The sequence below is a fragment of the Vipera berus genome (genome assembly GCF_964194415.1).
Source record: "Vipera berus genome assembly, chromosome: 15".
NCBI lineage: Eukaryota > Metazoa > Chordata > Lepidosauria > Squamata > Viperidae > Vipera > Vipera berus.
Window position 1 is genome coordinate 1,508,005 of NC_138218.1, and position 25,255 is coordinate 1,533,259.

The 25,255-nt window shown below is 47.3% G+C and overlaps 1 protein-coding gene across 1 annotated transcript in view; it reads left to right on the forward strand.

The window, feature by feature from the left end:
• The first annotated feature begins 19,764 nt into the window (after window positions 1–19,764).
• Window positions 19,765–25,255, forward strand: part of COL5A1 (collagen type V alpha 1 chain) — a 217,147-nt gene continuing 211,656 nt past the window's right edge. The window contains exon 1 of the mRNA XM_081339577.1: window positions 19,765–19,995. Within this exon, the coding sequence (XP_081195703.1) occupies window positions 19,899–19,995 (97 nt within the window). The 5' untranslated portion in view covers window positions 19,765–19,898. The remainder of the gene's footprint in view (window positions 19,996–25,255) is intronic.

Sequence of the window (25,255 nt, forward strand, 5' to 3'; positions counted from 1 at the left end):
TTATGAGACCCCCGAGCCCCTGTGACGTTTTCTTTTACTACATGGCACCTGGCCGTAGGACACCTGAGAAGGGTCCGGGTGCCCAAATTGAGCACAGATCAAGCCCGAGGCATCAGAGGGCAGCAGCTGTCACAAGAAGCCAGGCAGTCTTGCGCTGCAGCCACAGATGCAGAGCATCAGGATCGGGGAAGGGAGAGTGCCGCACCAGCCGGGCCACTCTCACCATACCAGAAGAGGGTGGAGAAGAGCAACGAAGATGGCAAGGAGTTGGATTAGAGGACCTGCAAAGTCCCTTCCAGTTGTAGGCTTCTTATTCTTATCCATCAAACTAAACAATTGCTTCTCCTTAAAAAAACCAGAAAGAAGGAATGTTTTAGCGCAGCATTTTAAATAAACCAACTTTTATAGTAGCGTTTCTAATGTTTATTTTATTTAATTTTATTTCTAGCATTTTAATAAAATAATAAAACCAGATTGACCTTCACCACTTCTTGGGGATGGTTCTGGATTCTTTGCATGATGTGTTATGTAAAGGAAGGGCCTTTATTGTCCAAGCTCATAACAGAGGGCATAAGGGTCACAGGACCTTAGCTGCAAAGGTCCAGACAGTCTCTAGATGGCAGCAGAGAAAATAGAAAAATGTCTCTTGTCTGCCATCTGGTGGTCTATGCATCCCCAAAACACCTCTCTCAGTTAATGGGAATGAGTCCGAATACACTTCCCTTTGTCTAAGATGAAGGGAGGGGTAGGATGGATAATTCCTCTACCCTTTTTGCTCTAGCACTGGGCATCGTTTTGCAAGCAATATACTTTTGTAAAGTTGTATCATGTCGCCTTTTATCCTGCTCCCAAAGTTTAATCTCTTTTTATTGTTTCACAGTTGTGGGTTTCTTCACCTGATGTTAAAAGAACTTGAAAATGCTCACCAGGGCCCTCTCCTGGAAGTCCATAGTTAAAGCACAGAGAGTATGAATGGTCCTGAGTATTTCTGCTTTGTTTTCACCAATAGTCCTGATGGCTGATGTTAGTTAGAACTGAGAACGGAGCAGATGGAAGCAATACAGTCTGGCAAGCAAAGGCTTGGGGCGTTGAAGAAGATTTTGCCACCGTCCAGCACATTTTCCTTAAAGCAAAGTGTAAATTTAACTAATAGACTCCTGTTTTGTAGGAATCACAAGGGAAACTTAATCTATTTACTTTGGAAAGTGCAAGTTAAGTTCCTATTAAAATGTGTACTAAGCAGATTTCTCTACTGTTCCATTGGTATTTGGCCCCAAATCATCTTTAAACGCTGTGGTTGCAGAAGGATGTGGAGACGAATCTTTCCAGCCCATCATCCTGGCTTGGATTAACTCAGAGGTCTCCTCACCACAAGATGCGTGACGGACAGGAGCTGACCTGGAGGATACCAAAGATTTCCGTGACTTTCCAGCAACACAGCCGAGCAGAACTTTTGTTGCCGGCTGTAGCACCCACAAAACCCTCAGTGCAGGGAGGGAGAAGCAGAGCTTGTGGGGGACACTCAGATCTGAAAGGATCCCCTTGGCTGCTCCTTGAGAAGGACCAAGTAGACAGTCTTACCCAACAGCACATTCCTCACATTTCTTTGTGGGCTGTGTGTGTGGTTGTGGGTGTTAAAAGCACAACACTTGGAAATGCAGCTGCAAGAAAAGAAAATACTGTATATATTTGGATGTTGTTAGGAAAGAAAATCCCCAGGATTCTTATTTCCATGAGAAATTGATGCCTCAGGATAAATATCCTTGGTGGAGCAGTGGGCTAATGCCTCCTTAAGTAACACCAGCTGCCTGCAATTAGTGCAGGTTCGAGTCCCACCAGGCTCAAGGTTGACTCAGCCTTCCATCCTTCCGAGGTAGGTAAAATGAGGACCCAGATTGTTGGGGGCAATAAGCTGACTTTGTAAAAATGCCGCTGGGGGGGTGCGAAAGCCCTAATAAGCAGGCATATACATAGAATGAAGGCTATTGCTAAGCACATTGATTTGTGCTTCTTAGATTGTAAGCCGCCCTGAGTCTTTGGAGAAGGGCGGGATATAAATGGGATTAAAAAATAATAATAATCCTAGTTTGAAAACTGAAGGCAAACTTTTTTTTTAGTGTAGGGCCAAATAAACAGGGCGCTGTTGGCTCCATGTCAATCAGCCTTTTGAAACCTTTCCATCATTGCAGGATGATTTTGGATCGTCTGTTGGATAAAAGCATCTTTATGATTTGATCATTCAGGCAGCATTATAAATATTATGAAGATGAACATTGGCAATCTATAAGACATTTGCAATAAGGAGTTGGAGCATCCTTTTTTTTAGCAAATCAGTGAGAATATTAGCTGTATAGAACTTACCATGCGTTTATTTATTTATTTATTTATTTATTTTAATTCCATTTATATCCCACCCTTCTCCGAAGACTCAGGGCGGCTTACAAGCTTAGCAGTAGCCTTCATTCTATGGATATGCCTGCTTATTAGGGCTTTCACACACACCCCAAGCGGCATTATTACAAAGTCAGCTTATTGCCCCCAACAATCTGGGTCCTCATTTTACCTACCTCGGAAGGATGGAAGGCTGAGTCAACCTTGAGCCTGGTGGGATGCGAACCTGCACTAATTGCAGGCAGCTGGTGTTACTTAAGGAGGCATTAGCCCACTGCTCCACCAAGGCTCTAACAAAATTCTAACAAATTTCTAACAAAATTCTAACAAAACTTCAATTTCCTCAAAAGACTTCAGTTCAAGGGAGAACTTCTTTGGCCCTGGAGAACATTAGCTTCATCCAGATAAAACAATCTAAAAATAAAATACCCCCCCCCCCAACCCTCAAATGAGGAAGGGAGACGGTGTGTGTGTGTGTGACCCCAGGAGGCCTCTGTGAAACCCTTGATGTGTGAAAACTCCAGGCAGAGGTATTTCCAAGGGGTGGAACTGGCCCAACAAATAAGCCAATACTTGCAGGCATTCGAATGTGCTGCTCTGAGCAGCTACAACTTAAAATGGGATTTTAAAAATATACATTATTTAATTTACTGCCAAAGAGCTTTTTTTTTTTGCCGGAACCAGTGGGGTAAAGTAAAGCCATATCCTTCCGTACAGGTAGATTCTTATTGTTGGGATCTTCTGGAGAATGTATTAATATTTTAAGCAGTTCTGGGCAGTACATTTTAAGAAGAGTAATTCAGAGAACTGGGACCCATTCAGAAAAGGATAACAAGGATGAAAAATAATAGAATTAAGTGATCAGAAGGCAAATTCCAACTGAAAATTAGAAAAATCCTCCTAACAGTTGGAGCTGCTGGGTGGTGGGAGCAATCACCCTAAGAGATGCTGGACTGCTTTGTACGGGAGATGCTCCAGGGGCGGCTGGAGAGCTCCTGAGGAGGGCCCCAAATCTGGGCTTCAGGGCCTCAGTGTCTCTGCAGTCTGTGAGTGCTGTGGAAGAACAAACACCCCACAGAGCCTTTCAAGTCCTACCCCTCCTTGCTGCCCACCTCCTGCTATAGTCCTCCCACCCCAGAAGGTCAACGAGGCCTGCAGAGCCTCATCGCTGGTGGCACCGTTTTTCTTTGGGCCACCAAGGAATTGGAGGCTCTCTGCAGCGCAGCACAGAGGGAGTCCACCATTCAGGAAGTCCCAAAGGTGCTTTTTCAAAAGGCAACTGGACTTTTCTTTTTTCTTTGAAAATGTTTGGCTTCTCATCCAAGAAGCTTCTTCAGTTTTGAATCTAGCTTCTAATGTTTTCAAAGAAAAACCCCCCAAAGAAATCCAGTTGCCTTTTGAAAAAGCGCCTTTGGGACAACCAGGACGATGGAGCATCTCCACAGACACTAAGGCAACCCTATTCAGAGGGGAACTGTCTCTCCCTGCCTTCCCCCCCTGCACACGCTGCGGAAAAATGGCACTTACGCTGTCCAGTGTTTGATGCTGCTTTTCTTACAGTCCTGGTCTCAAACTGTTCCATCAAATGAAGGACTCTGTTTACAGTAGCTGAGTTCACTCTGGTCTCTTCTGGGATTAATTAAGTATCTGTATATTTTTGAGAATGCTGAAAAGTGACTTGAGTTTGGCAATGCCCGACTTATACTTATGATGAAATTTGCCTATATTTACTCCAGGGTTAAGCTTAAGAAAAAGCCAAGTAATTTTTTAAGTGGTCAGGGGAAGGGAGGGAGGGACAGAGGAAGGAAGGAAGGAAGGAAGGAAGGAAGGAAGGAAGGAAGGAAGGAAGGAAGGAAGGAAGGAAGGAAGGAGTTTATATTCAAATTTAGTTCATGATCCACATTTATTAAAATTCGTCTGAAACTAACTTCGATGCTTCTGAACAGCACATCTGCTATCCCACTAATTAGTTTACACAGACAGGAATAAGCCACACTTTCTGCTTTACAAAAAGTCATCCAAAGTGGCACACACATATCAGCTCAGTGAGAAACAAGCCAGACAACAAGACTACACCCTAAGCATCCATAGCAATAAAACACATGACACAACAGAAACAGATGTTCCAAAGTATGTTAAAGTAGCAAGAGCACATCCTATTAAGGAGCCATGGGAAGCCTCTGAGACAGCAGCCAGGAAAGCCAGGTCAAGGTGTGGCTGGAGGCCCTCTGGGAGTGGGTCCACGAGGTGGACACAAAATAAATCCAAAGGAACTTTCTCTCCTGCATCAGAAAGCTTTTGCAAACTCTGCGTGAAGATCTGTCAATACGTGATCTCGGTTGGGGAGGGCCAGCTATGTTCCCTGAAAAAAAAATCAGGCTGCAGGCTCCACCATTGCTGAAGTAGTTACTCCTCTGTGAAGAAGCTCTTCCTCTTCTTCCTTCTCGTGTTCAGCCTAACTCCACGTCCTTTGTTGGGTCTAGGACTGGTTCTGGGCCCTCGGTTGCTTTGGCTGACTGGAAAGCTTGGCACGCCTGCTTTTTATATTCTCAGCGGGACGAGACATCTCTCTGAACGGATTACATGGCATTGGAGCCATTGCGCTGCCTAATGAAGGAGTGCTGAGACTTGAATTCGGCCTTCCGAATTGTTTCTAGGGGTGATTTTATTTCCACTGAATCAGCCACATCATCCTGAGGTGGGGGGGAGGGGGATGGAGTGCAAATAAGAGGTCTCCCCCGGCCTGGGCTTTTTGCAGTTCTTCACTCTGGTCCAGACTCAAATGCAACCGGCTGACTTTGTCGCTCGGTCTTGCCTGCTGGGCATTTTCATCTGCCGTTGCACCCCCCCCCTTCCAGGACACTAAGCAAACCAATCTTCTTGACATTGAACCATCTTTCTAGGCATGTTCCACTCACCTCAAATATATGCCACATGAACAGAAATGCTTGTGCCACTGGATTTTAGTGCAACTTAAAGGTAAAGTAATGGTTCCCCCACACATGCGTGCTAGTCGTTTCCAACTCTAGGGGCCGGTGCTCATCTCTGTTTCAAAGCTGAAGAGCCAGCGCTTGTCCGAGGACGTCTCCGTGGTCATGTGGCCAGCATGACTAGATGCCAAAGGCGCACGGAACGCTGTTACCTTCCCACCGGAGTGGTCCCTATTTATCTACTTGCATTTTTATGTGCTTTCAAACTGCTAGGTTGGCAGAAGCTGGGACAAGTAGCTCACGCTGTTACGCGGCACTCTTCATTCGACCCGCCAAACTGCCCACCTTCTGATCGACAAGCTCAGCGTCCTAACCCACTGAGCCACCGTGTCCCTTAGTGCAACTAGTTTAACCTAAAAGTATTAATCCCACCTGAAACATTCAAGTGCAAACTTGCACCCAGTAGGGTTGCCTCAGACACCTTTTCCTTCCTTCCTTCCTTCCTTCCTTCCTTCCTTCCTTCCTTCCTTCCTTCCTTCCTTCCTTCCTTCCTTCCTTCCTTCTCCTTTTGCTCCTTCCTCTCTCCTACTGCATCCCACTGGCCGAGACAGGCTGCCTTGACTGGCAGTCTGGGAGGTGGAAGGTCAGCAAACGAGGCCTTCGTGGCACCAAGAAGGACCCGGCTGGAACTTATGGTAGGCAGATATGTAAAAGGCCTTGAAGAATGGGCATTACTCAAACTAGTAAATTCTTTTCACAGCTGTTAAAGGTTCTTGCAGACACCCGGACAGAAGATGTGAAATACTCTTCGGCTTCTTTGGGATTCCCTACCGCCAGAAGTGGGAAGGGGTGGTGGTGCTTCCCAGCGGTGTCAGAGTTTCCATCTTGGAAGATATTTCCTTACTTACTGCCTGGAGGACATTTACAGTTCCAGAAGAAGCTCCTTGCTGTCTTCTCCAGAAGTTTCCCAGGCGGCCAGAAAGGTGGAAAGTAAATAGCAGAGAAATGAAACAAGTCTTGGTTCATCTGTTTTTTGAACAGACGGAAATAGTAATTAGTCACATTGGGGAACCCTTGGAAATTGGACGGTTTGTGCAGCAGTGACTCAGTTGCCTTTGAGAAACCCTTATTTTGCTGGCCTTTGTGTCTCCTTGGCACGCTGCCTGTGCCCCGCGAGGGCTGCCCTGAGGACCTGAGAGCTTGGAGACCGAGCATTGCTCTTCGCTCTTAGCATCGCCAGGCCCAGTGGGGGCGAGGAGGAATTCTAAAACCCACGTCAAAAGGAGAGGGTTTGCAGCCTCGCCCTGCTTAGGGGAAGCAAAAACTGTAATCTCAGAGGATCAAAGCTTGTGCTAATGTTTTGATGTTCTGTGTGGCTTCGGCGGCAAAAAGAGAATGGTGCAAAGTGGACAGCCCAGTTGTGGCCAGCCGGGGCCAAATCTTGTCGCTCATTTCTGAGGAATAAATTAAAAGCAGCATTTCACAGAATCATTCTGAACATCCCTGGATGCTTGTTAGATGCTCATCTAAAGCAACATTTGAAGTACATTACTCACTTTTTTGTAGTTTTTACCATGTACCTAAGAAAATATTATTTGTTTCGATTTAGATATGTCATCCTCATTTAGTAACCACAGTTGTTAAGCAAAGCAGTTGCTAAATCAAATCATAACTGCTTATGATCTTACTTCAGCTTTCCTTTGCTTTAGAGACCAGCAAAGGTAATAAGAATAGAATAGAATAGAATAGAATAGAATAGAATAGAATAGAATAGAATAGAATAGAATAGAATAGAATAGAATAGAAAATATAGAAAGAATAGAACAGAACAGAACAGAACAGAACAGAATAGAAGCTGGAAGGGACCTTGGAGGTCTTCTAGTCCAACCCCTAAGCAGGAGGCCCTATGCCAGGGGTGTCAAACTCAATTTCATTGAGGGCGGCATCAGCATTGCGGTTGCCCTCAGGGGGCCGGGTGGGTATGGCCAGGGTGGGCGTGGCCTACTGGGTGGGCGTGGCTAGAGTGTGTATGGCCTACTGGGTGGGCGTGGCCAGCTCTACATCGTTCGCATCAAGGGTGCCTATGGGGGCCTGGGCAGGACTGGGACAGATCTGGGGGTCTCTGGCAGAAGGAGGGTCTCTGGGCTAGGGACTAGGCAGTGGGGGCCGTTCCCTCACTGTTTCCAGGATGGCTTCGCGGGCCACATGAAACCACTTTGTGGGCCGGATCTGGCCCCCGGGCCTTGTGTTTGACATGTCTGCCCTATGCCATCTCAGACAAGTGTCTAGCCTCTTTTTAAAAACCTCCAGTGATGGAGCGCCCACGATTTCTGAAGGCAAGTTCTGTTCCATAAATTATTTTGGCCTTCCAAATGAATGATAACAAATATCCCTTTGAAATAAAGAAAACCTTGTGGTGAATATACAGAGGGCATTTATTTTATCTGGTTTTTTTGTCAACAGAGATAACCCACAGAGGAAGATGAACTCTTCCTAGCCTTAATGGCTTTGATGTAATTATATTTCTTGATTCTTATTTAAATATTGACAATTGTAAAATAACTTTAGTTCTAATGGAATCTGCCAATTACACTTAAGATCATGTTTGAATATTTGAAATCTAACTATTCTCTATTTTATTTTTATTGTTTTTAGCTACGTAAACAGTGTGATGCTGTTTTGTGAGTGGAAGACTTTAGAAGACTACTAAAACTAAATAATACATATACATAAAATGTCAGGCATGAGCCACAAGACCCAGATGTGAAGAGGTCTAGTTAACTACTTTATTGCTCTTGCCTATTTCACAGGAATCCCTCCCAACTGACAGTTTGCATATGAGCCAGACTAGATTAGGCTCAACAGCAATCAAAGCTTTGCTTTCTTTTGCCTGTGTAAGGATTCCAGACTAATTCCTTGCTTGACTCCTCCACGCCAGCTCAGCCAGTCTCTCTCTGACACGTACATACTGTAATTGCCATTTAGCTCAAAAATGCCATTAACTTTTTAATTGTTTTCTGGGTAGAAATAAATTTTGATTATTTGAAGAGGGGAAGTGGGGAATTTGTTTAAAATGAAAGATTCAGATTGGGTGTAACAGATAAAATTTGTAATATTTATATTGTTGTATCTGATAACCCTTACTGGATTGTTATTCTTTAATAGGGAGAGATGAGACTTTAGAATAGGTTTATAGAAATTGGGGTGAGATATGGAATGAAGGGATTTTTCCTTTTATTTTAAGAGAGTGATCAATTTTTAATGTCGCTTATACTTGCTGGGGATGAAAGGGGTGGCTCCCTTTTCTATTTTTATCTTTTTCTTTTTTTCTGCACTTTTTTATTTTTTAAGTTCTTTTCTTGCATTTCTTTATTCTGTCGTTGTAGAAGTTTTATTTGTATAATATAATCTTTAATAAAAACTATTAGAAAAAAAAGAGAAATACCCTGAACTTTGCCAATTTAGGACTTCTCATGCAAAATATCTGCAGAATTCCAGGAAGACTTTAAAACAAATGTAAGCAATATTTCTCAGCTGTGCTTTGCAGATTTGCTAGCGAAGAGGACGGGATGGTTTGGTGGCCGGTTTGGGAGTTCCACCTGTGAGTAGATGCCAAAGCAACTCCAATCATTAAGAAAGATCTTCTTTTTTAACCAGTTCCGGTCTACCATAATCCTTCACTGGAGGAAAATGTTTTCTCAGGATTATTGGGATAGAATTAAGAGTAACCACTTCATAAATGTATGCTATTGTATTTGTCAAATACATTTTTGAACTGTGACTTAAAGCCAAAAATTAATTGCAGAGCGATCCAAGCCAGCCTCCATGAATGCTGCTGAAGATCACCAAAGAATGCAAGAACTCAGTGACCGAACTTCTTGATTGCAGAAATCAGCCGTGTCTTTTGCACGATGCAAGGCAAGAATGGGCTCCATGTTTTATGGAGACTTCTAGGAGAACTAAGTCCAGTGAATGGGGAGGAACTGCTACAGAGACAGGCAGGCCAAGGTATTGGAGTCAAATCCTGGATCGGGCTGGGGGGGCACTTTATTAATCAATACTAGCAGCAGCTGACATGTTCCGAACTCGCCTCTGAGAGAGCAGCTTGTGTTGGGCCCCTTTCCAGGGCAGGGAAGGAGGCCTCTGGCTGCACAAAACTGTCCTAAGCTGCTCCTGTGCATCGTCAACCCTCCTTGTGCGTTGTCCTTCCGACGGGAAACAACCAAGCGGAGAAACTCAACCCACCATGGGGCCGAAGAGGGATCCTCTGCACTACAGCCCGGCCAGGACTCTTGACATCTGGAGGCCTTTTCATTCATCTTTGCAAGGCAACCCTCGGAAAGGGCTTTGCAAATGACTTTTCCAGCTTGACTTGGAGCCATTTTTAATCTCTGACAGATGTGGCTGGATTTCTCTTTTCTTCGGTTTCAGTGGAAAGAATGACGTCGTCCTTCCACAAGGATCTTGCTCTGCCAAGTCCCAGTTGCCGGGTGCGCTTTGCTCTTCGGGCCTTGAGGAGAGGCCAAGGGAGTTTGTTTGCCTATTTATTTAAAACATTTATGTAGCCGCCCATCTCACATTGAACTCGGGGCAGCTCCCAATCAAGACTTAGAACAACATTAACAACAAGACATCATCATAGATGGTTCTAATAAAACCATAAGCATCGAAAACCTGGCATGCAAATAAAGCTCCTACATTAGGTAGAAGCTAATCTGTCAGTCCCTCATAAGGTCCTCTTGTCCCCCTCACCCTGACCCAGGGCTTGGGGGGAAAGGCAGGCCTCCAGAGCTTTTGGGGAGGCGAGGAGGGTGGGGGCCCACCGAACGTCAAGAGGGAGGCTGTTCCACGCGTTGGGTCTGCCACGGAAATGTTACACCTCCTAGATCCCAAAAGATGTCCATGTTTGAAGGAAAGGGCGAGGAGTGTGCCAACCCTTTCTGACCTGGCAGATGGGCAATGGCATCGCGCAGATAACCCAGCTCTGTGCACTTTGGGGGATGCCTCACCACGGGCAAAACACCCTGTGGAGGATGGAGGCTGTGAGGGGGAGTGCAGACGCGACCTTCCAAAGTGTTCAGGGCGCCTGTGGAGCCTCCGAATGGAAGGGGCCTCCTCCTCCACCCCTTGTTCAGGGCAGGAATCCATTCTAGCGTATCTCCATCCAGCCTCTACTGGGAAGGTGATCCCCTCCCCCTTCCTTGACAATCTGTTCTAGGGTGAATCCTTAGATTCCTGATATCTGGGCAAGAAAGACCTCCTTGTAATTTAAAAGCATCAGTCACCATCTGAACAATCAGTCACCCCATCTCAGTTTACAGCTCACTCTTTCCCGACAGCCTTAATGCCCACTGCAAGTCATCACCCAGAATTCAATTTAGGAAACCAATGAAATGAAATAAATGAGGGTTTTGAGGGCTGTCTGAACATCCACCCACATAAGTACTCAGGGCGCCTGACTAGGCCTACTCTAACTTCCACACGGGTATCCTTATACAGAATATCTTTCCGAGGCAAAAAGCCATGGGTTGTTGGGCTTCCACCCACTCAAATTGGCTAATAAGCACATATCTTGGCAAAGCACCAGTTCTTTCTATCACTCCTTAGTGGGTTTCATGAAACTCCCCAATTCAGAACAAGAATTTCAAATTATAAATGAATTCTAATTTAAAAACAAAATGGAAAAAAATCCTATCATAATGACATTTGCAAAAGGGCAAAAGTTCAGGATGGGCATTTAATGGAACAATTTAAAAACTTCAGATGTTTTGCATCCACATGTTTTTGCTCCTGGAGGAAGCATTGGAAAAAGTTCTGCCTAGAAGAATGTTATTGGCCATTGCTAAATTCTTTTATACTCTTTTGCATATAATTTGACTTGAAAGTCATTTCAGATGACACTTATGGCTCTATTATTTCATGTATTCCAATGATATATGCATAAAATATTTACGCCTTTATAAAGGATGCTGTGTGAATCACTAAGAAACTTCTTAGCATCCCATAATCGGTCCTGGATGCATATCTTTATGAAATTAGGATTTATGATGATGGTAATAATTTTAATTTAGTATGGCTGCTCACTCTAAACCATTCTAGGCAGCTTACACATCAGAACATACTGTACAATAAACAGTTAAAAACGTAACAGCAAAACAATGCAGACCAAAAAATAACCATAGCAATAAAAGCACAACAGGGGCCACATGAACCCAGGAAAGTGGGAGCTCATGGAAGTTTCCTAAAGGGGAAACAACCCAAGAAGTGTGGGAAACTCTGAAAAATGCAATCATAAAAGCCCAGACCAGCACAATACCACTGAAAAAGAAAAACAAGAAATTCAAGAAGAAACCAGCATGGCTGCACAAAGATCTCTCTGACAAACTGAAAGACAAAAAGGATAAATATAAAAAAAGGAAAGAGGGACACATAACTAAGGCTGATTATCAGCAGACAGCCAGAACACGCAAATATAAAATCAGGAAAGCAAAGGCTCAGAATGAACAAAGACTTGCAACAGAAATCAAGGCTAATGAAAAAAAGTTTATTTCAACATATTAACAACAAGAAAAAAGTCAAGGAAACTGTAGGCCCACTAAAGAGAGAAGATGGCAAGAAAATAACAGGCAACAGGGAGAAAGCAGAGCTGCTTAACTCATACTTTGTGCATCAGTCTTCACACAAAAAGAAACTATAGCCCAGCAAACCAAAAAAAACCACTGCAAAAGACAAACTAGAAACAAAAATTAAAATAAGCAAGAAAATGGTAAGAGGACACCAATCCGACCTTGACGAATATAAATTGCCAGGACCTGACAGATTACATCCCAGAGTTCTGGAGGAGCTGGCAGAAGTTATCTAAGAACCATTGCACCACATCTTTCAAAAATCCTGCAGCACCGGGGAAGTACCCGAGGATTGGAAAAGGGCTGTTGTGGTTCCCATCTTAAAGAAAGGGGAAAAAACGGACCCAGGAAACTACAGACCAATCAGTTTAATATCAATACCTAGAAAGATCCTAGAAAAGGTAATCAAAAAACAGATCTGTGAATAACTAGAAGCAAACCAAGTCATAACTAATAGCCAGCACAGGTTTGTTAAAAACAGATCATGCCCAACCAATCTTATTTCATTCTTCGACAAAGTGACCAAACTAGTAGAACAGCAAAATGCTGTGGACGTAGTATACTTAGGTTTCAGTAACGCATTTGATAAAGTAAACCACAACCTACTCCTTGGTAAGCTATAAAAAGGTGGAATAGACAACATCACCACCAGATGATCTGTAGCTGGCTGGCAAACTGTACTCAACGAGTGGTCCTCAATGGTACTACATCCACATGGAGAGGGGTAAGCAGTGGGATACCACAAGATTCCGTCTTCGGCCCAGTACTCTTCAATATCTTCATCAATGACTTAGATGAGGGAATTGAAGGGGAACACATCAAATTTGCAGATGACACCAAACTGTCAGGAGTATCCAACACCCCAGAAGACAAGCTCAGGATTCAAAAAGATCTTGAGAAACATGAACAATGGAACGTATCCAAAAAATGAGTTTCAGTGTGGAGAAAAGCAAAGTTTTATATTTGGCAAGAAAAATCAAAGGTACAAGTACAGATTGGAGGAGACCTGGCTCAAAGACGGTAACTGTGAGAGTCCTAGTGGACGATCACTTAACCATGAGCCGGCCGTGTGCGCAGCAGCCAAAAAAGCTAATACAATCATGGGTTGTAAAAACAGAGGCATAGACTCAAGATCATGCGAGGTATTAGTACAGCTTTATAAAACCCTAGTAGGACCACACCTGGAATGCTGCAGCCATGCTATCACAAAAAAGATGTTGAGAGTTTGAAAAATGTTCAGAGAAGAGCAACTAAAATAATCAAGGGCCTGGAGACTAAAACATACGAAGAACGGCTGCAGGACTTGCGTTTGGGTAGTTTAAAGAAAAGAAGAATCAGGGGCAACATGATAGCAGTATTCCAGTATTTGAGGGGCTGCCACAAAGAAGAGGGGGTCAACTTTATTCTCCAAAGCACCAGAAGGCAGGACGAGAAACAATGGTTGGAAACTGACCAAGGAGAGAAGCAACCTGGAATTAAGGAGAAACTTTCTGACAGTGAGGACAACTAACCAGTGGAACAGCTTACCCCCCAGAAATTGTAGGCGCTCCATCACTGGAGATTTTTAAGAAGAGACTAGACAGCCACTTGTCAGAGATGGTATAGGTCCTCCTGCTGGAGCAGTGGGCTGGACTAGAAGACCTCCAAGGTCCCTTCCAGCTCTACTCTACCCTAAATCAAAACGCATGAAGCCAAGCTGAAGAAACTGGGCTCCTGGTTTGGCGGGAGGAAAACTGAAGGGAGACAATAGTATTGGGGTTCAGGCAATAAGGCGGTGTCCTAGAAAAGATAGTCAGGAACTATTTTTCATTGGGTTAGGAGTAGATATGAGTTGCAGCAATACAGAATTTGTTGCAGCATAAGGAAAACCTTCTCTTCAACAGTGGAACTCCTGCAGAGGTTGTGTGTTCTCCATTTCTAGAGGTTTCGAAGAAGAGGTTGGACAGCCACCCCTCAGAGAGCCATTTCACTATTTCCCCTGCACTTTGCAGAGGATTCCGGTTTGGCTCCTGTGATTCTGTAACTCCAGGAAGAGTGTGACAGCCCCCAGATAGTTTTGCAATTTTATATTTGGTAGTCAAGGGACAACATTCACTTTGCTTTTGGGGGACAACCAGATCTGAGGATGCATCTTCCCATCCGCCCACAAGCTCCGTAAAATCAAACCAATACCTTTTGGCTTGCCTGGGTCATGCTGAGTGAGCAGAAATTGTCTTGGAATGCATAGTAAAGGTAAAGGTAAAGGTCGTTTCCAACTCTCCGGGCCGGTGCTCATCTCCGTTTCAAAGCTGAAGAGCCAGCGCTTGTCCGAGGACGTCTCCGTGGTCATGTGGCCGGCATGATTAGACGCCAAAGGCGCACAGAACGCTGTTACCTTCCCTCCGTAGTGGTCCCTATTTTTCTACTTGCATTTTTACGTGCTTTCGAACTGCTAGGTTGGCAGAAGCTGGGACGAGTAACAGGTGCTCACTCTGTTACGCGGCACTCAGGATTTGACCCAAACTGCTGACCATTATATATATATATATATATATATATATATATATATATATATATATATATATATTTCAGCCTAGCCCAAGGCCATCCACAGGCAGTAGCCACAGCAGTGGCAGCTCATATTTGTGTAATTTTTTTGGCTTGCTAACAAAGACTAAAGGGAGACCGATATGATCATTTCAAACTTATGGCTGACTGATGAGAACAAATAAGTTTGAAATGATCATATCGGTCTCCCTTTAGTCTTTGTTAGCAAGCCAAAAAAATTTACACACACACACACACACAGCAATTTTTTGGATTGCTAACAAAGAACTACTGCCTGTGGATGGCCTTGGGTTAGGCTGAAACAGGAAATAAGATTTGTCCCGTGTTTGGGGCCTAGCAAGGTAGCCTAAGGTGCAATCGGCCCAGGTTCGAATCTCAGAAGGGTATGGCTGACTGATGAGAACAAATAAGTTTGAAATGATCATATCAGTCTCCCTTTAATTCTTTGTTAGCAATCCAAAAAATTTACACAAATATGAGCTGTCACTACTGTGACTACTGCCTGTGGATGGCCTTGGGTTAGGCTGAAACAGGAAATAAGATTTGTCCTGTGTTTGGGGCCTAGTCACACAATAATAAAAGTTTATGATCTAGTTGTCCAGGGTGACATGCAGCCCATAGGCTGCAGGCTGGATATGCCTGCTTTATGCATTACTTTATTGTAGATTTTTTAAAGAATCCCACCATTATTTTTATAACTAACTCAAGGCAGCAAACATGCCCAGTATTCCTTCTCCTTCTATTTTCCTTACAACAACAACCTTGTGAGGCGGGTAGGGCTGATGGAGAGTGATTGGCCCAAAGTCACCCAGCCTTCATTTATGTCTAAGGCAGGACTAGAACTCATCGTCTCTTGCTATTATATGATTATCACCAATATTACAGAGACCTATGATTGGAAACTCTCAGATCTCTGTTAGTTAAGACAGCTGGAGGGACCCAGGATTATCTACACTTCTTTTTAGGAAATCAATATGCAGAATGAATAGAATAGAATAGAGCTGGAAGGGACCTTGGAGGTCTTCTAGTTCAGTCCCCAGCTTAAGCAGAAGAACCTATGCCATCTCAGACAAGTGACTGTCTAGGCCAGGGGTAGGCAACCTTGGCTCTTTTATGACTCGTGGACTTCAAGTCCCAGAATTCCTGAGCCAGCATGGCTCAGCTTGGAAACCTCTCCCTTTCCCCTCAGCATGGCTGGCTCAGGAATTCTGGGAGTTGAAGTCCACGAGTCATAAAAGAGCCAAGGTTCCCTACCCCTGGTCTAGGCTCTTCTTAAAAACCTCCAGTGATGGAGCGCCCATGACTTCTGGAGTGAAGCTGTTCCACTGGTTGATTGTCCTCACTGTCAGGAAGTTTCTCCTCAATTCCAGGTTGTTTCTCTCTTTGATCAGTTTCCAACCATTGTTTATAATCTTTCCCTCTGGTGCTTTGGTGAACAACCTGGTCCCCTCTGCCTTGTGGTAGCCCCGCAGATACTGGACACTGCTATCATGTCTCCCCTATTTCTTCTTTTCTTTAGACTAGGCAAACCCAAGTCCTGCAGCCGTGCTTCATATGTTTTAGTCTCCAGGCCCCTGATCATTTTAGTTGCTCTTCTCTGAATTTTTTCCAAACTCTCAAAATTGGCTGCAGTATTCCAGGTGTGGTCTTACTACGGTTTTATGAAGTCACTTAGCACATCAAGCAATTGTACACACAAACTATGCAAACATTCACCATGTTTTCTGATCAATGATTACAATAAATTGGTAGTCAGATATCAATAAATTGGTACTCAGGTATCAATAAATTGATACTCTGCCGTTACAGCTACTACTTCTGCTTGAGAACAGTCCTGCTCAGAAATCTCCCACGATGGGTGACTTTGGGTTTCAATGTGAGGAAACGGCATGGAAACTGAATTGGCTTTGTTTTAGGGGCACGTATATCCCATGTTTTACCTAAAATGTATACATTCCCTTCTGGAATGAGATCCTGACCAAATATAGAAACATCCTCAATGTTTTTATCATTAGTTACGTTTTGGTTAGTTTCGAATTTCATCCTTCTCGATTGACATTCCATGCCTCAGGACTGCATTACTGCACTACTTGGACTTCTAAACCTAATTTCCGCATGGCATATTTGTTAGTCATTCCTGCAGAGATGAAAGCAAAAACAAAGTTCACAAGAGCAACAACAGAAGGAAAGCATTCTAGGCTAGATTAAAAATTGTGCCCTGCCTCCGTCATTTCTGCCCAGGCGCCCTTCTGGTGCTGATCTGGCCTTGGAGATTTTGAACAGAATCGCCGCCCAACCTAAAGAACCAGACTTGGGTGAACAACATCCAAGCAAATGTTGCGTTTCCCCTGGAAGAGCAAGAAACGAGTGGGAATATTTTGGATAATCCTGTCAATCATCTTACTTGCTACTGACTCTCTTTCTCTCTTGCATTTGGGCCATGCAGGACCCTTTGCTGGGAGCCAGGTGGGGAGAGGGGTCTTCTCTATGGCCCACCCGCCCTTTGGTTGGGATTTGGCCGGCCTTTGCAAGGGACGGAGGGCTTGGCCCGGGGAAGGCTCTGATCCTTCCAGCTGAATCCCCCACCCACCCACCCCACTCAACGTACTTGTCTTTATTTCCCAAATTACTTGTTCATTATGTGGATGAAACTATTTCCTGGGCATTTTAAATGGGTGATTTGGAGTATCACATTTTATTTCTTCTATCGATTTTGGCCATTGAAGACCCAAGTATCTGCATCACTAAGGCTTGACTGCATTGGTCCATGTGGATTTGTTATCACAAGATTCTAGCAAATTAAAGATGTGTTGCATGCGTTTTCCCTATTTGAAAAGGGGAGAAAATTCTCTGGTTGAAAAAGTAATACGAGAACTGGAAGACCCACAAAGAGATATGGGTGGGATTTTTATAAATGGACTTCAATTTTTAATCTGTATTAATTTATTATGGGCATTGTTTAATCACGTTTTAATAATTTTTAATTTTTGTATCTAGTTTTTATGTATTGCCCTGTTCACCGCCCTGAGTCCTCCGGGAGAAGGGCGGTATATAAATTAAATTAATAAATAAATAAATAAATATAAATACATTAAGGCTGTGTGTGAAACATCAAAGGGTTGCTTGAATTTGAGTTGTGAATCATGGCCTCAAGGGGAAGTGAAGGGAGGACGCAACTCTGGAGCTCTTCAGAGTCCTTGGCAGATTTCAGGTTGCCAGATACTTCTTGGGTGGTACAAATGGTATCAAACGTTGCAACTTCAGTTCTCCACCTGGAGTTTAGTGAGTTGCACCTGATTAGCTGGTCAGTGAGTTGGACCAAGTCTCTGCCAGGGCAGCCAAGCCTTGGAGCCTCCTGCTTGTGGCTCCGTTTGTGCAGTGGACTCTGCTCCATTGCATCTGGGAGTCAGATGGTCCCTTCAGGCTACAGAGCCCATCTCCATCCTCACTTTCTACCTGTGGTGAATGCCGATATTCTCCTCGGGTGAAGGTCTTCAATGTCCTTCCAAGGCACTCCAGGCTCCTCTGCCACTCCGACATTCACCCCACGATAAACTTTCCATTGTCTGAAAGGCCTCCCCTGAACTGCTGCTGCTTTTTGCCTGGCTTTTCACATTTTTTTGGCCTTTCCCTGGATCATCCAATGAGATTCCATCCTTTGCTTCCCTTGGGGATCTGTCCAGTGCCCCCTGGGGCAAATGCTTGGCCGGTGAGGGGCTGGATCCCAGCGGCACCTTCCAAGGTGTCTGTGGGTTTTCCCTCTGCTGCAACTGAACCCCACCCAACCTCCCCCAAAGTTCATGATGCCCAACAATGACTTTAAGTGGTTTCTCTTCTGAAATCAAATGTGGTTGTGTCCTCAAATTCCCATTTGCACACATCTATTGTGGCTGGTTGCCCTGCCGTGACTACACGAAGAGTCTTATGGGCCGCTAGGAGCTAACCTCTATTATCCCTTTTCTCCCCAGAGTTTGCATGGCTCCTTTTCCAGAGCAAACTCTGCAGCAGTTTCTAGTATGAAGAGTTGTAAAAGTGGCTAATTCAGTTCTGGCTACCGGCAGCCTTTCCCGAACGGTGCCTTTCTCTCCACAGGGTTCAGGCTTGGGCAGTTCAAGGCATATTTTGGGCAGCGGGAGCCTAGGGTCCCTTTACGCCAGGGAGGGCATTCCCTGCCCTCCAGCTTTTAAAGTCTCTGCCTGGCAAGGAGGCTTTGGGGATCTCTCCGGAGTGGCAGGTTGGCCATGCTGGGTGCCCCGACCGCTCCCCTGGGAATTTGGGCCCAGAGGAGGCCTGGCTGGCCAGTTGGGGGCCTGAGGCAGGAGGGCAGCTCTGCCGCCCCTCTCCCCTCAGCCAGGTTGGGGCCGAGGCCTCTTCCCAGCCAGCTCGTCTGTCTTCTGCTCACCGGGCTAGAAGGGGAGGCTGGCCGGGGAACTGCCGTCCGGGGGGCCGAAAGGGCTCCGAGGAGAGGACCGGGAGGCGGCCTTCGCTCTGGGCTGCCCGGGAGGCCCCGGGGGTGGCGGGGACAGGCGGGCATCTCTCCCCAAGTGCTGAGGGGGGCGTTTCGTGCCGGGGGGGGGGAGCGCCCGAGGCAGCAAAGCCGAGATGCCCGGGAAGGCACTGCTGAAGGACCGGGCCGAGAGAGCCTCCAGACGGCTACAGGACAGCCGGAGCTTCTGGCTGCGGGAAGTTTCGGCGGGGCAGGGGGGAAAGGGCCGCGGGGACCCCGCCTGCCGAGAGCCCCGGTTCGACCGGCGCCCGGGCCATCCGCATCTCGCCACCGTCCCCGCGGGCCGGGCAGGGCGGCAGGGCGCGCGGGGCCGGGGCGGGTGCGGGGCGGCGCGCGGGCCTGCTCCGGGCTGGCGGCGGCGGGAAGGGCGGGGAGGGGAGGGGAGGGGAGCGCCGGCCGCCCCTGCCACCCAGGCAAGGCTTCGTGGCGCCCGCCGCCCCCGCCTTCGGAGCGGAGGCGGGGCCGGGGGCCTCCCTCGCCGCCATTGGCTAGGGCCCCCCGGATTGGCAGCTCGGCCCCGTCGGCTTGACGCGGGGAAAGGGGAGCGGGCGAGGGAGCCGAAAGTTTCGCGGGGCAGCAAAGCGGGGCGAGCGCACTTGGCCGAGCGGCGCCCCGGAAGGAGGTCGGGCGAGGAACCGAGAAGGAGGCGGGAGGAGACGCCGAGGGGGGCAGCCGGACGCCCCGAGCCTCCCCAGCCGCGCGCCGGGCCAGCAGGCTGCGCAGGGAGAGGAGCCGCCGCCGCCGCCGCCGCCCCAGCCCATGGCCGCCTAGGAGGCTCCTGCCCGGCCGGAGGGGAGCGAGGCGTCCGCTTCTTAGTCCGAGAGTCGGGAGAAGAGCCGCCCCGGAGCGCCGCCGCCCCGCTTTGCGCCTCGCCCGGACCAGCCGCGCGCCGCGGAGATGGACGCGCACACCCGCTGGAAACGGCGGGGCTGGCCGAGCCGGCCCGGGAGCCTGGCGCTGCTCCTGCTCGCCGCCCTCGCCCACAGCCGCGCAGGTAAGGGCGCCCGGCAGCCCCGGGCAGCGAGCGGGGCCGGCTTCTCCCGGGCTTTCGGGCGTCCGCTCGGGGCCGTCCCCGCCCTGCGGAGGCGCTTCCGCAGCCCCTTTGGAGGGGGCAACTTTATGCAGAGGTCTTAGGCGACGGAGAAGTGGCGGGGGGGGCAGGGTGTGAGTGGAGGTTGTTTAACAGCGGACGAGCTCGCTTTCCCCTTTGGAATGGCTTCTTTGTGGCGTGCAGCATCTCTGCCGCTCGCCGCAAACTTCTTCCTAGGAGCGATCTGAGCTTTGCAAACTGGGAGGAACTTCGTCCACGGACGCCCCCAGGTGCTGCCTCTGCGCCTCGGTGGGAGCCGGCGCTGCCCTCCCGCTTCACGGGCGCCTGCAAGAAATGGGTTTGCATCGGGCCGTGCTGCCGTTGAAAGAAAAATTCATTTCATATCTGCCCCCCAGGAGGGATGATAACTGGCATTCTCTTCCCTCGTTGGGTTTGGATAGAACGTCTTTTTTGTTTTACATTTTAAAGCTGCGTTGCTTCATGTAGTGATCCGAAAATGCTCACATCCCTGTTAAGAGTGGTTGTTAAGGTTCGTGTCGTATTTCTGTGTTAATGTAGCAAAATCAGCCAGGCGTGACATGTTGTAGAATACCCGGGTGCTTAAAACAGAGAGGACCAACCTTAAAAAAGGATGGAAATGGACTAAAGCGGCTGGCGTTGAAAAAAGTTTGGGGTTGAGATGCAGTAGTGGCCAAAATTGTGGAAACCTTTTGGGAAAAGTGTACGGTAGAAATGCCACCTTTGGTTAAGTTTCCATCCATTATTCTTCTAATTTCTTTATAACTGTAGCCTTGTTCACTTGATAATACTATTCTACATCGCTTTCTGGGCAACCCGTCAACTCTTTGCACCATTACTTTAATTTTATTACGTTTTACAAGCTCACTCAATGAAAGAAAAAAACCCCAACCACATAACACACTGACAAATGTCCCCCTCTCAGCTTCAATACATGACATCAATAACTGGATCCTACTGTGATCTGATTGGCTCATTGCCAAAACAAGATGAGACCTGATTGGCTCTCTAAACACTCGTGATCATTGGCTACAATCAGATGAAGGAAAGCTACCTGATATCAACCTTAGCAAGTTGTGCTTCCTTTTTCTGGTTATTTGGCTATAACTTTTCATAGAATACAGTACAGATAATTGAACAAACTATGTTGCATTACATTCTTGATTAAATTATCTTTCCATTGATATATAATTTTATGGTACTACTCCCACAAAAGTGGTGTTATTAGCCATCAAACCTCAAAAATACACTTTTCCCAAATGGTTTCCACAATTTTGGCCACTACTGTAATTGGGTGAAAAGTTGGGAATTAAACGAAGTTCTCTGCACTTTATGGAAAATAAAGGACTGATGCCAAGGGGAGGGGGGAGTTTCCCAAACCTGAACCTCCAAATTTTTTCTGAGCAGCCCCTGGGTCTTCTGTGCAGGAAATTTGTAAGTGCATCTCAGCTACCGTGGCAGCAAAACTTTACCCAGCGTGCCAGAGAGAGATGCGCAGGGCTCCGTGCCAGTGGAATCCCTGTTATGGCTCACTCACAGGTTGGCAATGCCACTCAGCTTTGCAAGCGAAGGCAGCTGACCTCATACTGGCATCTCTGTCCCAAGAGCTGAGCGGTCGGGTTTTTTGCTGCTGGCCGGCTGTCTCTTCGTGTTTTGTGAGAGAAGCTGCAACCCACAAAGCCGCTTTGAAGATCCGACTCCAAAGAGTTTTTGCAAGGGTAAATGGCCAACTCCCCAAAGGACCTCCAGAACTTTGCCGTAAAGTGTTGCAGTTAATACTTCTTTAATGCAGACAGTTTCATTTGAATCAGAGTTTCCCTTCCAAGTGGGCTGTGTATAGATTCCATTAATTATTTAGAATTGGTGATGAAATAAACGCTTGCCAAGAAAAGGGACGTCTTTCAAAGCAATTAAGTGCTTTTACGCTGTTCTTTAAGCCAAGGACGGCCAGCTGCCAGCTTTCTGGAAGGCTAGGGACACAGTCACCATAACCATCTCCTCCCCCCCTCACCTCCTCCCTCCCCCTCATGGCTGCAAAGGTGTGCCACAGTTCAGGGAAATATGGAGATGCCAGCTAGTGCCAAGGCCTCCAGTCTAAGTGTGCCCGGCGTTTCTCCCTGTTGTACCGTTTGGGGATCACAGGGTCATTGGTGGGAGCATTGGCATATGTGCCTGCCCCCTTCAAAAGGAGAGAGGATTTGTGTGATTTCCCCCATGACTTCATCGGAGTTAATCACGCTCAAAGGTCTGAGCTCAGGTATCATCCTACAAGAGCCTTTTTTAAAATTTGGGATCTCGTTCACTAAGAGTCCTTGCCTTAAGATTGGGAAGCCCTGCGGGGTTTGTGAGATCTTGAATTCATTACCTTGCATGTCATGTGGATTTGGCTAATGGAATTTCACCCTGATGAGGGATGGATGTATTAATAGAACAGAATAGAGCGGGAAGGGACCTCGGAGGTCTTCTAGTCCAGCCTCCTGCTCACGCAGGAGACCCTAGACCAGGGGTGTCAAACTGCCGGCCCAAGGGGGGGGTTTGCATCATGTGGAGGCCGCGCGCCCAGCCCGGCTCCGGCAATGCAAAAAAAGTCGTGGTAGGTCGAAGTGAGAAGGTGAGGCAATTGAGGCAGTTGCTCTTGATGTGCCTTTTGCCCTGGCAGGAGGCGGACTGAGTTCCGGGGATTGGGGTGGGCAGCAGGCCACCTTCCATCTTGCCCTGGAGATGAACCACAGCTGCCTTCTAACAAAAGCCATCGGGAGTGTTTAATTTGCCAGGCCTTCTCCCATCTTTCCTCCAAGAGACGGAGTTCAGGAGGTTATCATTGGCTACGCCCGTGGCAGCCCAGCAGCGAATGAGAGACAGTGATAGATTCCATCCTGGATCAAAGTTGGGCAAGGATCCCAGCTTCCAGGGCTGATGGCCTGGGAAGAGATCAGGCGATGATCTGGACGGGAAGAAGCTTTTCCTGCCCTGACATTCTTGTCCCTTGGCCTCCTTGGAGGCCTCTGGCTGGATCTGGAAAATCTTGGAGAAGGAATTCATTCTGGAGTGGACGTCAGGATCCATTTTGCATTATACAACTCACACCAGAGATTTCAGAGCGCCAGAAGTTGTTTATTCTGGAGCTGGTGAGTGCTCTTTTGGAATGGATGAGCCGCCCCGCCCGGCCCCGGAGTGCCTGGCTCAAGGCCGTCCAGCAAGTCTCCCAGATGCGTTGGGGGTTGAGCCAGGGGGGGCTGCTTTGCTGCAAGAAGCCTGCCCCCCTCTCAGCGCCGCAGCTGGCTCCAGGCCTTTCCCCGATCAAGCAAAATGTGTGATGTAATAGTTTTGCGATGACTTTCCACATTTCCACCAGTGAAGTCAGGTTGCATCATGGCTCTTTGTCTGCCAGATCCTGCAGGGGGGAAGAGAAGCAGCAGCTGCAGGAGAAGGCCCTTTGGCTTTGGAAGGCAGTCGTGCAGCGCTCTTTCTCCCCACCCCACGGCTGCACTGCTCCAAATTCTGGAATTTGGCAGCGATTCTGGCCTGAGCGTCTAGGGGGATTCTCAGTCCTCCTGGTCACGGTTGTCCCACAGGTGCTTTTCCACGAGGCAACTGGACTTTCTTTTTTCTCTCTGAAGACATTTCGCTTCTCATCTAAGAAGCTTCTTCCGCTCTGACTGGATTCCATTCCTCTCCATCCAGTCAGAGCTGAAGAAGCTTCTTGGAGGAGAAGCGAAACGTCTTCAAAGAAAGTCCAGGTGCCTCGTGGAAAAGCACCTGTGGGAGATTCCGGCCAGAGGAACCGGGGCTGCTGCAGAGATCACCCTGCAGGGGATGGAGCAGATCCTGCGTTTGGACACACACACACACACACACACACACACACACACACACCCGAGCAGAGCTCCAGCATTCGCTGCCACGAAGAGAGCAGCCGGGTAATGTTATGATCCAGGCTTTGGAAATAGATTTAGTGGGATTCAGCTAAGCTGCCTTTGCTGCCTTCAGGCCAGCTTGAGAAAGAAGTGGAGTGCGGAGGAACAAGGCTGGTTTTCTTCTTTGCGCTCCTGCTGTGTGCCAGAAATCCAGATGTGGGAGATGAAAGTTTGTGAGCAGGCGTGGATGTGGTGACCTCACACTCAGGAGAGGCGATGTTGGCGGGATAGTTGCCATTCTCCAAGGCCCCTCAGCTGCTTTGGCCTCGGGAGCAACGTACAGCAACAGTCAAGTGGACGCAGCTTCCACGAAAAGCAGCTGGCCGAAATGTTTTCTAAGGTGGCTGCAGGAGAACGTGCAGAGCGAGATCTTGGTTAAGTTAAGCTTGCCTTTCTTGGGTAAAAATGGGTGTGGATGTGGGTGTCTGCGTGTGTGGGTGTGTGGCTCTGCTGCTTCTACCGTCACTGCCTTGAGGCTCCTGAAAGAGGTACCTGGGAAATGGGGTTCTGTGAACAGAGCGCGGCAACAATTAGAGGCAGTGTTTCTCCACTGGGTCTTTCGGTCTTCTAGGGAAACCAGGTGAAGTCCTGAATTCAAAATACTGAGCTGGAACGTGAATTATAGCCTTGCCGGGAAGTGATGCGGTTAATTTTTTGAGAATACCACTGATGATGTTGCTATTGGGGGGGTCAGCAGGCAGAATTCCCAGCAGCCTCTGCTTATTGTGCTTGTAGTTGCCAACCTCAGAGTGAGAAGAGGACGGGCTGGCATAACGGGCGGAGCTGCTGGCACTCCTCAAGTGGCTCTTCAGGAGATGCTTTATAAAGTCTGGATGATTTTACAGGAGCGTGAGCTGCAGGAGGGGGCTTCTCTCAGGTGTGAACGACCAGGTGCACATGTCAAAGTTCGATTAACTGATTTATTACTACTCAGGCCTCTGCACAGGAATTCTCCACCACTAGTTGGCACCTGCTTAGAGTTAGATAAGGGTCTACGGCACTCAAGGGAGGTTGGACCTAGTTCTCTTGTGGCTACGTAGGGATTTGAGGCCGATTCCTCTTTTGACTCCGCCCCCAGGTTCTGCCATCCTTTCTGTGCATCCTGCCCTAACCCCAATGTAGACCTTATCACGAATGGCATCTTAAATGCAGGGCAAAGCGGTTTTCTGTCCTGTGCTGCATTGGTAAGCAGAAGTAGCTGAACTCTCTGTGACATTTGCTTTCAGGTAACAAGCCTGTTCACAGTTGCTTTCAATGGGCATGCATGT